Source organism: Salvelinus namaycush, chromosome 7 (assembly GCF_016432855.1).
Source record: "Salvelinus namaycush isolate Seneca chromosome 7, SaNama_1.0, whole genome shotgun sequence".
Classification (NCBI taxonomy): domain Eukaryota; kingdom Metazoa; phylum Chordata; class Actinopteri; order Salmoniformes; family Salmonidae; genus Salvelinus; species Salvelinus namaycush.
The window spans coordinates 49,283,740-49,297,368 of NC_052313.1; the positions used below are offsets into that span (position 1 = coordinate 49,283,740).

General features: G+C 44.1%; 1 protein-coding gene across 1 annotated transcript; it reads right to left on the reverse strand.

Moving 5' to 3' along the window:
- Window positions 1–8,155: 8,155 nt before the first annotated feature.
- Window positions 8,156–13,054, reverse strand: LOC120050780. The gene is made up of 7 exons (XM_038997332.1): window positions 12,975–13,054; window positions 12,615–12,862; window positions 12,216–12,456; window positions 12,026–12,122; window positions 11,721–11,954; window positions 10,935–11,110; window positions 8,156–8,375 (listed from the first exon to the last, which is right to left on the reverse strand). Exons 1-7 carry the CDS (start codon window positions 13,052–13,054, stop codon window positions 8,156–8,158), a joined length of 1,296 nt encoding a protein of 431 aa, XP_038853260.1.
- Window positions 13,055–13,629: the final 575 nt, after the last annotated feature.

A 13,629-nucleotide genomic window follows, 5' to 3' on the forward strand; every position in this document is an offset into this window, starting at 1 on the left:
ACCATGTCCTTTGTAGTCGTAGCTTCTTGGTCTCGGAGTGTCTGTTAGAACGTATCTTCCAGAGGTGTACTACGCGGTGTTCAGCGGGCCTTGTCACCTATAGTGGTGAGAGGAAATTGTTCTTTGTCTCTCATCTTCAGTTGAGTTTCCTAGGCTAACAGTGCATAAACAGCTGCAGACTGAATGTTCCTGTGGAACAATGGAGCATACTTCCAAAGTTGTGGCAAAATGGCTTAAGGACAAAAAAGTCAAGGTATTGGAATGGCCATCACAAAGCCCTGACCTCAATCCTATAGAAAATTTGTGGGCAGAACTGAAAAAGCATGTGCGAGCAAGGAGGCCTACAAACCTGACTCAGTTACACCAGCTCTGTCAGGAGGAATGGGCCAAAATTCACCCAACTTATTGTGGGAAGTTTGTGGAAGGCTACCCAAAACGTTTGATCCAAGTTAAACAATTTAAAGGCAATGCTACCAAATACTAATTGAGTATGTAAACTTCTGACCCACTGGGAATGTGATGAAAGAAATAAAAGCTGAAATAAATCATTCTCTCTACTATTATTATTTATGTTTATTTTTTAAGTTGCAAGGTGCAGTAATAGTGTTTTTTTCTTCTTTTTTTCCCTTTCTTTCAATTTAAAGTTTTATTAAGTTTTCTTGTTTTTCAATCAACCAACAAAACACATTCCACATTCACAGATGTGACAGACTTTAAAAAAAATTAAAAATAATAATAATATATAAAAAATTAATAATAATAAAAAATTAAAAAATTATAATATATATATATATATACACATATATACATACACACAAATAATAATTATTCAAAAATACAAAATATATATATAAAACTTGCAGCAGCACTATCAAGGTTATTATTAGCTATTTCCAGCCTTAGCTGAGACGACGAGCAAATAATTAGTTTTTAGGTTTTACAGCACCTTACACAACATGTATCTGCTCATTTCCCTAATCCCCCCATTCACTCTGTCCAATTTGAAATATAGTTGAGTAGTGGAGACCAGAGTCTATCAAACTTGGGCTGTCTCTTGTGGAGGTCATAGGTGAGCTTTTCAAGAGGGAGAAAGTCAACAATCTGGTCAATCCACATTTTAAATGTAGGAGAGGTATTGGAGGTCCACAATAGAAGAATACATTTCTTAGCAAAGCATGTGATAGTCATAAGCAACTTTTCTCTGTCAGGATCAAGAACAAAGTCCTGCCGGGCATTAAGAAGATAGATACACGGGGTCATATCAAACTGTACATCTAGTATTTTCTGTGCAGCAGTATGTATAGATTGCCAAAATCTGGCAATCTCTCTACAGCTCCAAAATACATGCATATAGGTTCCACTTTCAGAGGTACATCTTTTACAGTTAGGATAAATGTCTGTTTTCATTCTATGGAGTCTCAAGGGAGTGTAATAAAATTTGTACAAAAATTTGTAATTAGATTCTTTCATTTTTACATTAGTAGAGGAGCAGTATACCCTGTCGCAAACCTCCGCCCATAACTCATCACTGATAGTCAGACCAAGGTCCTTTTCCCAGATTATTTTCAAAGGAGTAAAGGAGGAGCCTCCTTTCTCAGAAAGGAGTCTATAGATATAAGATATTTTGCCTTTGATGGATTGTGCTGTAGCAAGAAGGGTTTCAACTTCATTCAACTGAGTTCTAAACCTCCTCTTGGAAGTAAATGAGGAAATGACATGTTTAATTTGAAGATAATTAAAAAAATGGGATCTTGGCACATTGAATTCACTGCAGAGCTCTTGAAAGGATTTCAGTGTAGTGGTCTTCTGATGAAATAGGTCTGAAAAGGTCCTGATTCCTAGAGTATGCCAAAGATTAAAGTTGGCATCCCTCAGGGCTTTTGGCAAGTCTGGGTTGCCTACTATAGGCGAGTGAGAACATATTTGGGAGGAAATGCCCAGGTATTTCTTACAGTCCCTCCACGCTAGTAGGGTGCTGTAAATCACAAAGGTTTTGGCTATGTTGCCCACTTCACTAAAGTTATTAATGAATATAATTGAGCTTAGTGGCAATGAACCACAGGATTGGGCTTCTATCTGAATCCACGTTGACTCTTTTCTGTTTGTGATCCATGTTAGCATGTTGAAGATTTGGGCAGACCAGTAGTACAATTGAAGGGAGGGAAGGGCAAGACCACCCTTAGATTCAGGTTTCGATAGAGTGGAGAACTTGATCCTAGGTTTTTTATTGCCCCATATAAATTTGGTGATGCTTTGTTTTGAAAAAGGAAGCTGGGAGATAGCATGGGAGCATCTGAAATAAATAGTTCAGTCTAGGGAGGATGTTCTTACGGATGACATTAATTCTTCCTACTAAGCTAATTGGGTGGGAGATCCAGGTTTGGAGTCGTTCTTGATTCGATCCAGGAGTGGAAGATAATTTTCCTTGAAAAGGCTATTCAGATCTGGTGTTATGAAGATCCCAAGGTATTGAAACCCCTGTATCTTCCATTGGAATGGACATAGTGGCTTCATAGAGCTGGTGAGTGTAATATTGAGAGGGCAGACAGTAGATTTGTTAAAATTGATCTTATAACCTGAAAACTTGCCATACTGAGCAATTGTGTCTAAAATGGGAGGGTTTTCTCAGGGTTGGATATGTAGAGCAAGACATCATCCGCGTAAAGCGAAATCTTGTGCTGCAGGCCGCCTGCAGAAACACCCATAATACTTGGATTGCTCCTTATCAACTCTGCCAGAGGCTCCGCCCCCAACAAGTAGAGCAGGGGGGACAGCGAGCACCCTTGTCTTGTGCCCCGTCCCAAGGGGAATCTGTCAGAGTTCCGTCCGTTAGTAGTCACCATGGCATTTGGATGAGAGTATAGTGATTTGATCCATTTAATAAAGTTTGGGCCCATATTGAACTTTTCTAAGACTGAGAACAGAAAGCTCCACTCCATCCTGTCGAACGCCTTCTCAGCATCCAGTGAAGCCAGCAGGACAGGGGTCTTCTGTGCGTTTACTTGATCAATAATATCAAAAAGACGGCGAATGTTATCAGAAGAGTATCTGTCTCTAATAAATCCAGTTTGTTCCGCTTTTATTATTTTGGGAAGAAGAGTGTTTAGTCTTTTGGCGAGCAATTTGGTAATTATTTTGTAGTCGAAATCCAACAAGCTTATGGGCCGGGAGGAGCAGGATAGAGGGTCCTTGTCTTTTTTGAGCAACACTGTAATGCGAGCTGTGTGCATTGAGTCTGGGAGAACTCAGTTTTTGCAAAAATCCTCCAGCATTGGCATGAAAATAGGGCTAAGCTGGGGTCAAAAAGCTTTGTAGAACTCTCTGGGGAATCCATCTGGGCCTGGGGACTTGTTAGGTGGCATGGAGGTAAATGCCTCCAGGATCTCCTCAGGAGTGAAGGGGGAGTTGAGATCTTCTTGGTCGGTCTCTGATAGTTTAGGTAGCGAGATTCCCTCTAGGAAGGAGTGGAGTTCTGCCTCCGTGTGTTTTCTCTCAGAGGTATATAGTTTGCAGTAAAAATCATGAAAAGTTAAATTGATCTTTTTTGGGTCATATGTGACCTCGTCCTCTGCTGTTCGGATAGCCATGATTGTACGCTCTGACTGCTCCTTTTTTAATTGGTAAGCAAGCAATCTACTAGGCCTATTGCTATACTCATGGTATTTCTGTTTTGTAAAGAAAACTTATTTTTTAATCTCCCGAGTATAGTCCAAATTCAGTTTGGCTTTGGCTGCTTTAAGTTGACTCCAGGAGGTGCTGTCTGGGGATTGTTTATGTACTTTTTCACAGCGTTCCAGCTCCCTCTCCAGATCTAGCCTGTGTGCTTCCATTGCTTTTTTCTTAGAGGAAGCATATGCAATTAGATGACCTCTTAGTGTGGCTTTAGCAGCGTCCCACATTGTGGCAGGAGAAACAGGAGAATCTTTGTTGTCTTGTGTGTAGTTGTCTATCCATGTAGTTACCAATGTATGGAACGCTTCGTTTGATAACATGGAGGGGTTGAATTTCCAGCTCTTTGACCTCGGGATGTTTTTGCAGAGCTCAAAGCGGAGGTGGACAAAGGCGTGATCCGAAAGCGCTATGGGTCCGATTGTACACGTGGCTGAATTTATGAAACTCTTTGGGATAAAGATGTAACCTATACGGGAGTAGATGTTATGGACATTAGAGTAGTATGTATAGTCCATAGATGAGCTATTAGTCTCTCTCCAGATATCTATCAGTCCCATCTCTTTAGTAAGAGAGTTCAACATCTTTGCAAATCTAGGGTTTGTGGTGGGGACTTGAGATGATTTATCTAGGGTTGGGTTAAGGGTACAATTAAAATCTCTGGCCACCACGCCAAAGGAAACACAATGCTCATTGAACAGGGTTATCATTTTTGACATGAAAGCAGGAGTATCTGTGTTAGGGGCGTAAATGTTTAAGATAGTAATTGGTTGTCCATACAGTGACCCAGTTATCAAAATAAATCTCCCCCTCTGGATCAGATATGTTTTTGTCAATTATGAATGGAACATTCTTATGGATAAGTATGGCTGTACCTCTACTGTTGGATTTGAAAGATGAGAAATACACCTGTCCCACCCAAGCTCTGCGGAGTTTGGCATGTTCGGCATCACAGAGGTGTGTCTCTTGTAATAGCGCGATGTCTGCTTTTTCCTTTTTTAGAGCACATAGTATATTTTTCCATTTTATTGCATGACCTAGACCATGGCAGTTCCATGTCACTAGATTTAAGGTACTAGTCATCATCATCAAACAGTAATCGAACTTTAGTGCAAGTCATCTCTGAGTAAAGGTGGATAGTAGTTACAGCTGCGTTCACATAAAAGGAAAATAAATGGTGTACATAAAATAACAATCTCTGAACACCCCAGCCGAGTTACCAAACAACTCGACATATCCCGTTGGATCTATTACCCCCCCCCCCCCCCCCCCCCCCCCCGCTCAGTCTCAATTCTGTGTTCCGAATAAAAAAAATTAAAACGGGAACAGTTAGCAACGCACAACGTCTCCTCCTCCCCACCAAAAAAATGCCTCATCCTCTCCTCTCCGCCCCGCATTGAGTAAATGACAACGTAGCCCCCATCCAGACCACATTAAAAGAGGGAGAAAATAAAATCAATAGCCCAGCCTAGATATACCTCCCCCAAGGGACATAGGGAACCACAAGTAATAATAGCAACAAAAAAAAGGTAAATAAAAGTAGGCTGAAACATTAGTAGGCCTAGGTTATGCTATAGAGCCCATCCCTCTCAGCTAAAGGAAAATAAATATAGATTAGACGGCTATAATGACATTTAGCGGGGCGGGTGGGTCTTTGGATATCGGCTATATGTTGTCTTACCTACTTTAGTAATAATTTAGTCATTGGTCCATTTCTCATTGACCAGGATTGTCTTTCAAAAAACGTTTTGCCTCTTTGGGAGTTTTGAAGTGTCGCAGGGCTCCTTGGTGAAGAATCCTGAGCTCGTTTGGGTATTTGAATCCCCTAAAGATGCCTCGGTCAATGGAGTATTTCTTCACCTCGTCAAACTTTCGGCGCTTTCGGCGTATTCCAGCTGACAGGTCCTGGTGTAAAGTGAGTTTGGCGTTTCCCACTGTAATGGTGTTGATTTTCGCCGCCTGTAGGACTCGTTCCTTGTCGGTGAATCTCAGGAAACGTATGGTGATTGGGCGCGGTGGTTGTCTGGCTGCTGGTGGGGGCCTCAGTGCTCGGTGAGCTCTCTCGAGTTCTATGGGCCTGTCAGTGGACAGGTGGAGCCACTCGGGAAGTTTGTCTTGCAGGTAGCGGATCAGTGGCATGTTTCCCTCTTCTTTTTCGCCCAGATTTAATAGAACACAATTATTCCTTCGCCCCCTGTTTTCCAGGTCCTCTGTTTTCTCTTCCAGATGCTCTATTTTCCTTTTAGCATATGCTATTGTTTCCATGGCGTCTGTCAATAAGTTTTCCATGGATAGGATTCGCCCCTCTGCCTCGTCCAGGCGCCCCGCGTTTATGGTTATCTTGTTGTTGATGTCAGGCAAAGCATTTTCCAGGATTGTCCCCTTGCCCCCTATCACACTGAGCTGAGAGTTAATGGCATCTAATTTAATGTTGAGTTCTGTACGTTGGGATCTCAACTCAGAAAGGATGTCTTCGACAGAGTGCGAGGTTGGCATTCGTTGGGCCTCGGGGGGGGAACGGGTCCTCTTGCTCCTGGCTAATGGCGCTAGCTTTATCTGAAGCTAGCTGCTTCTTGGAGGCTTTTTATGTCGCTAATGCTCGAGTCCGGGTAAAAATGTCGCCTTTTGTAGCCGCCATGACTTTTTGACTAAAGCTAAAGGAGTTTAAACTTGAAGTGGAGGTAAGATTAGGAATTGGAAACTACTTGTGCGGAGCTCTTAGTTCATGCGGCCATCTCGTTCAAGTGTCACGTGATCCCCCCCCCCTCTACTATTATTCTGACATTTCACATTCTTAAAATCAAGTGGTGATCCTAACTGACCTAAGACAGGGAATTTTTACTACGATTAAATGTCAGGAATTGTGAAAAACTGAGTTTTAATGTATTTGGCTAAAGTGTATGTAATCTTCCAACTTCAACTGTATGTATTCTAAGAATACTGAAACACAACTTTATAAGCTATGAATTTAAAGTACACTTTAAAAAGTACACAAAGCACAGTCAATCCTACTCATTGTAAATGGGCTTTATTATTATTATTACTTTAAGTACAGATAAAATCAAATACATTTATAAAATACTATTCATACTTTCATTACATTTGTAATACACTTAAAGATAGACTCATATGACGTAGAGGCACAAAGTCAACAGCATAGCGGTTCAATGTCTGCAACAACTTAAACTTGTTTGGGATAGGGGGCAGCATTTTCACTTTTGGATGAATTGGTGCCCAAATTGAACGGCCTCCTACTCTGTTCCAGATGATGGTATACACTTCATACGCCTTCCACTAGATGTCAACAGTCAGTAGAACGTTGAATGAAGCCAATAGCATGATGTGGGGCCGGATGAGAGCTATTGGAGTGACTGGTCTGGCAGATTGCCAGTTCCTGGCCACACACGCTAGGCATGTGATGTCCATGTTTGCCATGAGTTATATAGACATGAAGAAATGCTCCGGTTGGGACATTATTGGATATATATGATAAAAACATCCTGAAGATTGATTCTCAACTGAGTTTGACCAGTTTATTCGACTTGTAATATCACTTTTTGAAGTTTTCGTTCGACGTTTTCGTTCAATTGTGCAAGTGTTTGGACATGTGTACTACACATGCTAGCCAAAGTTGCTAATTCGACAGAAGTAATGGACATTATAAAACAAAACAACGATTTATTGTGAAACTAGGATTCCTGGCACTGCATTCTGATGAAAGATCATCAAAGGTAAGGGAATATTTATGATGTAATTTCGTATTTCTGTTGACTCCAACATGGCGGAGAATGGCTGAGCGCCGTCTCAGATTATTGCATGGTGTGCTTTTTACTAAAGTATTTTTTTTTAAATCTGACACAGCAGTTGCATTAAGAACCAGTGTATCTTTAATTATATGTAAAACATGTATCTTTCATCAAAGTTTATGATGAGTATTTCTGTTATTTCACGTGGCTCTCTGTAATTACTCCGGATATTTTGGAGGCATTTCTGAACATGGCGCCAATGTAAACCAAGATTTGTGGCTATAAATATGCACATTATCGAACAAAACATAAATGTATTGTGTAACATGATGTCATATGACTGTCATCTGATGAAGATGTTCAAAGGTTAGTGATTAATTTTATCTCTATTTGTGGGTTTTGTGAAAGCTATCTTTGCTGTGAAAAAATGGCTGTGTTTTTTTGGATATGGTGGTGAGCTAACATAAATATATGTTGTGTTTTCGCTGTAAAACATTTTAAAAATCGGAGATGTTGGCTGGATTCACAAGATGTTTATCTTTCATTTGCTGTATTGGACTTGTTAATGTGTGAAAGTTAAATATTTCTAAAAAATATTTTTGAATTTCGCGCGCTGCCTTTTCAGTGGAATGTTGGGGGGGGGTTTCCGCTTGCGGAACGTCTGTCCTAGACAGGTTAAGAGCATTCAAGTGTGGGGCTAAACTTCTCTGCAGGTTTGGTTCAGCATGAAGCAAATCCATTCACAAGCGCAGTAGTCCTGCCTTCTCCAATGCTTTATCTACATTAGGCACCAGTTGTCTCTCATAGTCCCAGATCCTCTTGTCTTCATGCAGCTCCTCCTTGGTCAGTTCTCCTCGTAGGGGAACTCTGACATGGATGATATGACACACGTTAGGAGGAACCTTCACTGTCTGCCCAAAGTTACGCAGCACAGAGTGGACCGACGTCTGCTCCACTGCCCTGGGGTCAGAGACACAGAAGGGTTGTTAGACAGAGTGGGTCGACGTCTGCTCCACTGCCCTGGGGTCAGAGACACAGAAGGGTTGTTAGACAGAGTGGGTCGACGTCTGCTCCACTGCCCTGGGGTCAGAGACACAGAAGGGTTGTTAGACAGAGTGGGTCGACGTCTGCTTCACTGCCCTGGGGTCAGAGACACAGAAGGGTTGTTAGACAGAGTGGGTCGACGTCTGCTCCACTGCCCTGGGGTCAGAGACACAGAAGGGTTGTTAGACAGAGTGGGTCGACGTCTGCTCCACTGCCCTGGGGTCAGAGACACAGAAGGGTTGTTAGACAGAGTGGGTCGACGTCTGCTCCACTGCCCTGGGGTCAGAGACACAGAAGGGTTGTTAGACAGAGTGGGTCGACGTCTGCTTCACTGCCCTGGGGTCAGAGACACAGAAGGGTTGTTAGACAGAGTGGGTCGACGTCTGCTCCACTGCCCTGGGGTCAGAGACACAGAAGGGTTGTTAGACAGAGTGGGTCGACGTCTGCTCCACTGCCCTGGGGTCAGAGACACAGAAGGGTTGTTAGACAGAGTGGGTCGACGTCTGCTCCACTGCCCTGGGGTCAGAGACACAGAAGGGTTGTTAGATAGAGTGGGTCGACGTCTGCTTCACTGCCCTGGGGTCAGAGACACAGAAGGGTTGTTAGACAGAGTGGGTCGACGTCTGCTCCACTGCCCTGGGGTCAGAGACACAGAAGGGTTGTTAGACAGAGTGGGTCGACGTCTGCTCCACTGCCCTGGGGTCAGAGACACAGAAGGGTTGTTAGACAGAGTGGGTCGACGTCTGCTTCACTGCCCTGGGGTCAGAGACACAGAAGGGTTGTTAGACAGAGTGGGTCGACGTCTGCTTCACTGCCCTGGGGTCAGAGACACAGCACAGAAGGGTTGTTAGACAGAGTGGGTCGACGTCTGCTCCACTGCCCTGGGGTCAGAGACACAGAAGGGTTGTTAGACAGAGTGGGTCGACGTCTGCTCCACTGCCCTGGGGTCAGAGACACAGAAGGGTTGTTAGACAGAGTGGGTCGACGTCTGCTCCACTGCCCTGGGGTCAGAGACACAGAAGGGTTGTTAGACAGAGTGCACCGACGTCTGCTTCACTGCCCTGGGGTCAGAGACACAGAAGGGTTGTTAGACAGAGTGGGTCGACGTCTGCTTCACTGCCCTGGGGTCAGAGACACAGAAGGGTTGTTAGACAGAGTGGGTCGACGTCTGCTCCACTGCCCTGGGGTCAGAGACACAGAAGGGTTGTTAGACAGAGTGGGTCGACGTCTGCTCCACTGCCCTGGGGTCAGAGACACAGAAGGGTTGTTAGACAGAGTGGGTCGACGTCTGCTCCACTGCCCTGGGGTCAGAGACACAGAAGGGTTGTTAGACAGAGTGGGTCGACGTCTGCTTCACTGCCCTGGGGTCAGAGACACAGAAGGGTTGTTAGACAGAGTGGACCGACGTCTGCTCCACTGCTCTGGGGTCAGAGACACAGAAGGGTTGTTAGACAGAGTGGGTCGACGTCTGCTCCACTGCCCTAGGGTTGTTAGACAGAGGTTGTATTCTATTCTAACCTGGCTCGTACAATCATCTTGTAGGGTTGGTAGATTCTAACAAGAGCCCTATACTACAAACTCTGAGCTCAACTCGAGATAACCACTCACACAAATGTGGCTCACCTTTTATCCAGGTACATTTCTATGGCAAAGTATCCTTAGGAACTAACCTGCTCCGAGGCAGGCTAACTCAGGGCTAACTCTACTTATCCTGAATGAAATGTCTGAGCCGTGAGTTCAGGACCAATGAGATCAGGTTCCCATAATCCTTTTGATTTGAAGAGGACCACTGATTAAATATTGTATTAACCAAATGCTTTTTTGTGTAAAAAAAAATAGTAATATTAAAATACCTATCATATTACACATTTAGTAATGACAGGATGCATTTGAAACTTCACTCACAGTATGACTTTTGTATGACTTTATAAAATTATTTTATTTATTGGAGGGGGGAAAAGGTGCTTGTGCATTGATAATCACACCAAAGACGGCATGAACGATACGTAATACAAGAAAGACGGCACTTCTTATGACCTTTTTCACTCCATAACCTGAATAATTTGCAAGATAGCTTTTCTTGACTCACCCATGGATTTATGTTTCAGTGTTGTCTCTGAAGAGTTCGGAGTTCGACTAGACACGAGAGACATGCATGCGCAGCTATAAGTCTGCTAGAGTGAGCGGCAGGAGGACAAGCAATATCCACTGTCGTAATAGGGATGAAGCCTGAGCTGGAATGTGAACCTAACTGAAGCTGACTAGCTTTAGAAAACCCTGAGTATATCTAGCTAGCTTCTTAGTATACTACTCTGGGCCATCTATCATCTTGGAGGGGTGGTAGATTCTAACCTGGGCCGTACTATCATCTTGGAGGGGTGGTAGATTCTAACCTGGGCCGTACTATCATCTTGGAGGGGTGGTAGATTCTAACCTGGGCCGTACTATCATCTTGGAGGGGTGGTAGATTCTAACCTGGGCCGTACTATCATCTTGGAGGGGTGGTAGATACGATAGTCTGGCTCCTCTCTGTAGATGTGCTCCATGATGTTGATCCCTGGAACATCCTGCCAGCGGGGCCGTTCAAACCTTCCACTAGGCTCAAACTGGGACTTAGGGAAGATGTGGTTCTCTATGAGGAACACTTCGGCCTGGGGAGATGGAGGGTGGAGTGAGGGAAGGCGAAAGAGAGAGAATTCATTCAGATTTTTTCCCTTCATATCTGATCTATTTTTGTCACTGTCCACACTATTGTATTTTGACTCATATCAGACTTGCACATTCACACTGATGTAGCATATGAAATAGCACGCTAACGCAATGCTCATGAATTTCCTGTCACTGTTCCTTTAAATGTTGGGGTGGTTATCTTGATAATGGCAGGTCACGTGCAAAAACAAACACTTCATAGCACAACAATTCTGATCTGAGTGTCCAGACTGAGGATGAGAACCACATACGAATGTGGTATCAGAACTCAAAAGATAAAATTCCATGGCTGCGTTTACACAGTTAGCCCAAATATGATATTTTTTCACTAATTGGTCTTTTGACCAATTAGATCAATTCAAAAAAATATCTGATGTGAGAAGATCTGATGTGATTGGGAAAATATCACATTTGTATCAGATGTGCCAAATAATTGAGGAAAATAATCTGCATTGGGATGCCTGTGTAAACACAGCCTAACATATGCACAACACACACGTAATGATCTACCTTAACACACATACACAGTACTTCCCTGAGTCCTCCCCCTACCTTTGGGTTTTGCCTCTGAAGTACATCCATCATCTGGGGCAGGGTTTGATGCTGGTACGGAGCTATAATCTCATCGATGTCATTCAGCAGTACATAGCGTGACTGATACATATGTCTGTAGACACAGTCATTCAGAGTGGTCAACTGGCCATAGTAGTGGATGTCCCCTCCATGTTCACTGGGCAGCCACCCACGGGACGGGTTCATGTGTTGGTCGATAGGCCAGGGCACCACCTGCAGTCAATCAATCAGTCAGTTAATGAATCCCATCTATCTGTCCATCCATCCAATCAATTCATTCCTACCTCAACAAAGCCCTCCTGTGTGTAACTCTGTAGCAGTCTCTCCAGGTCTGGTCCACAGCTGGTGTTATACACCACAACATGCTGCACTCCCAACAACCTGCAACATAGCAATCAATCGACCAATCAATCCATCAATTAACCAATCAAGCAATCCATCAATCAATCAACCAATCACTCAATCAATACCCACTTGTACATCTCCAGAGTCTGGGTGACCTGAAGCACGTTGTTATAATTGCCAAATAAATTGGACCAACAGACAGTGAAGTTGAACTGAAACTCCTCTTCCTCCCTTTTCACAAGGTTCTGGATGCGGAGGAAGGTTTGGTTCTGAGCGAGTTCGGCGTCAGCTTGTGTGGCGAGGGTCACGTGTGACGGGTTGCAGTCGGGAAGATTCGGACAAAGGACGTCGGTCGTCACGAAGCGGAAACCTTTATCCCAATATAGAACAGTCACATATAATTACTGTATAGTGTAAACTAAATCAACAAACTAATCAGCGAATCACCAAGCCCCTTATTTCTTTGATTCGGGTGTTGATTCAGGTGTGTCAGTGCAGGGCTCAAACCAAATAGCAAATAGCAGGTACCAAAGTGGTCAGAGTGCATCTGGACTTCAGCCTTCGTTCCATTAGCCCAGTGAGTCCCACAGTAGAACACACAGTACAGAGGCTGGACTGAGTCTCGTCTGAAGATACTGATGATGCGTACGGAGCTTCCCTCCACACGATGTTCCTTGTAGGCCCCCACCATGAAGTGTTTGGTGTCGTTGACGGGCGTGATGGACTGGTCAGAGATGTGGTGCGGATAGAGATGCTGGTGGTTGCCTGGCTGTGACCTGAGGAATCATGGACAGATGTTGTATTTCTACAGCAGAAATGTGTGTCCCAGACAATGCTTTCCCTTTGGCACTTTTATTTCTTGATCGTACGGCAGAGGCTTCACGGTACCTGGGCAATGTGAAGATGACGTAGACCATGACTGCCAGAGCAGAAGCTATCAGTAGAGGGAACGCACGCCTCTTCACCATCATGAGCCAGATCTAGGAAGGTAGTTTATAGAAGGTGAAGATTGAGGTGACGATTGAGGTGACGATTGAGGTGACGATTGAAGATTGAGGTGACCTTTGAAGAGAAGTGAAAGTTAATAATGTAGTCGCACTTGTTCCCTGGCTGCGTTTACACAGGCAGCCCAATTCTGATAATTCTTTCTCACAAATTGGTCTTTTGACCAGTCAGATCAGCTCTTTTGCACATAGCAGCTGGGTCTGGTCTGCTTAGTTGACTGTATACGAACCAGAAAAAAATTAGGAAGTGGGATGTCTCGCTTCCTCCTCTGTCTCTGTGCTTACCACACACACACACACACACACACACACACACACACACACACACACACACACACACACACACACACACACACACACACACACACACACACACACACACACACACACACACACACACACACACACACACACAAACACACACACACACACACACACACTGTTACGAATCCCGCCGAGGATGGTGCCTCTTCCCGTTCGGGCGGCGCTCGGCGGTCGTCGTCTCCGGTCTACTAGCTGCCACCGATCCCCTTTTCTGT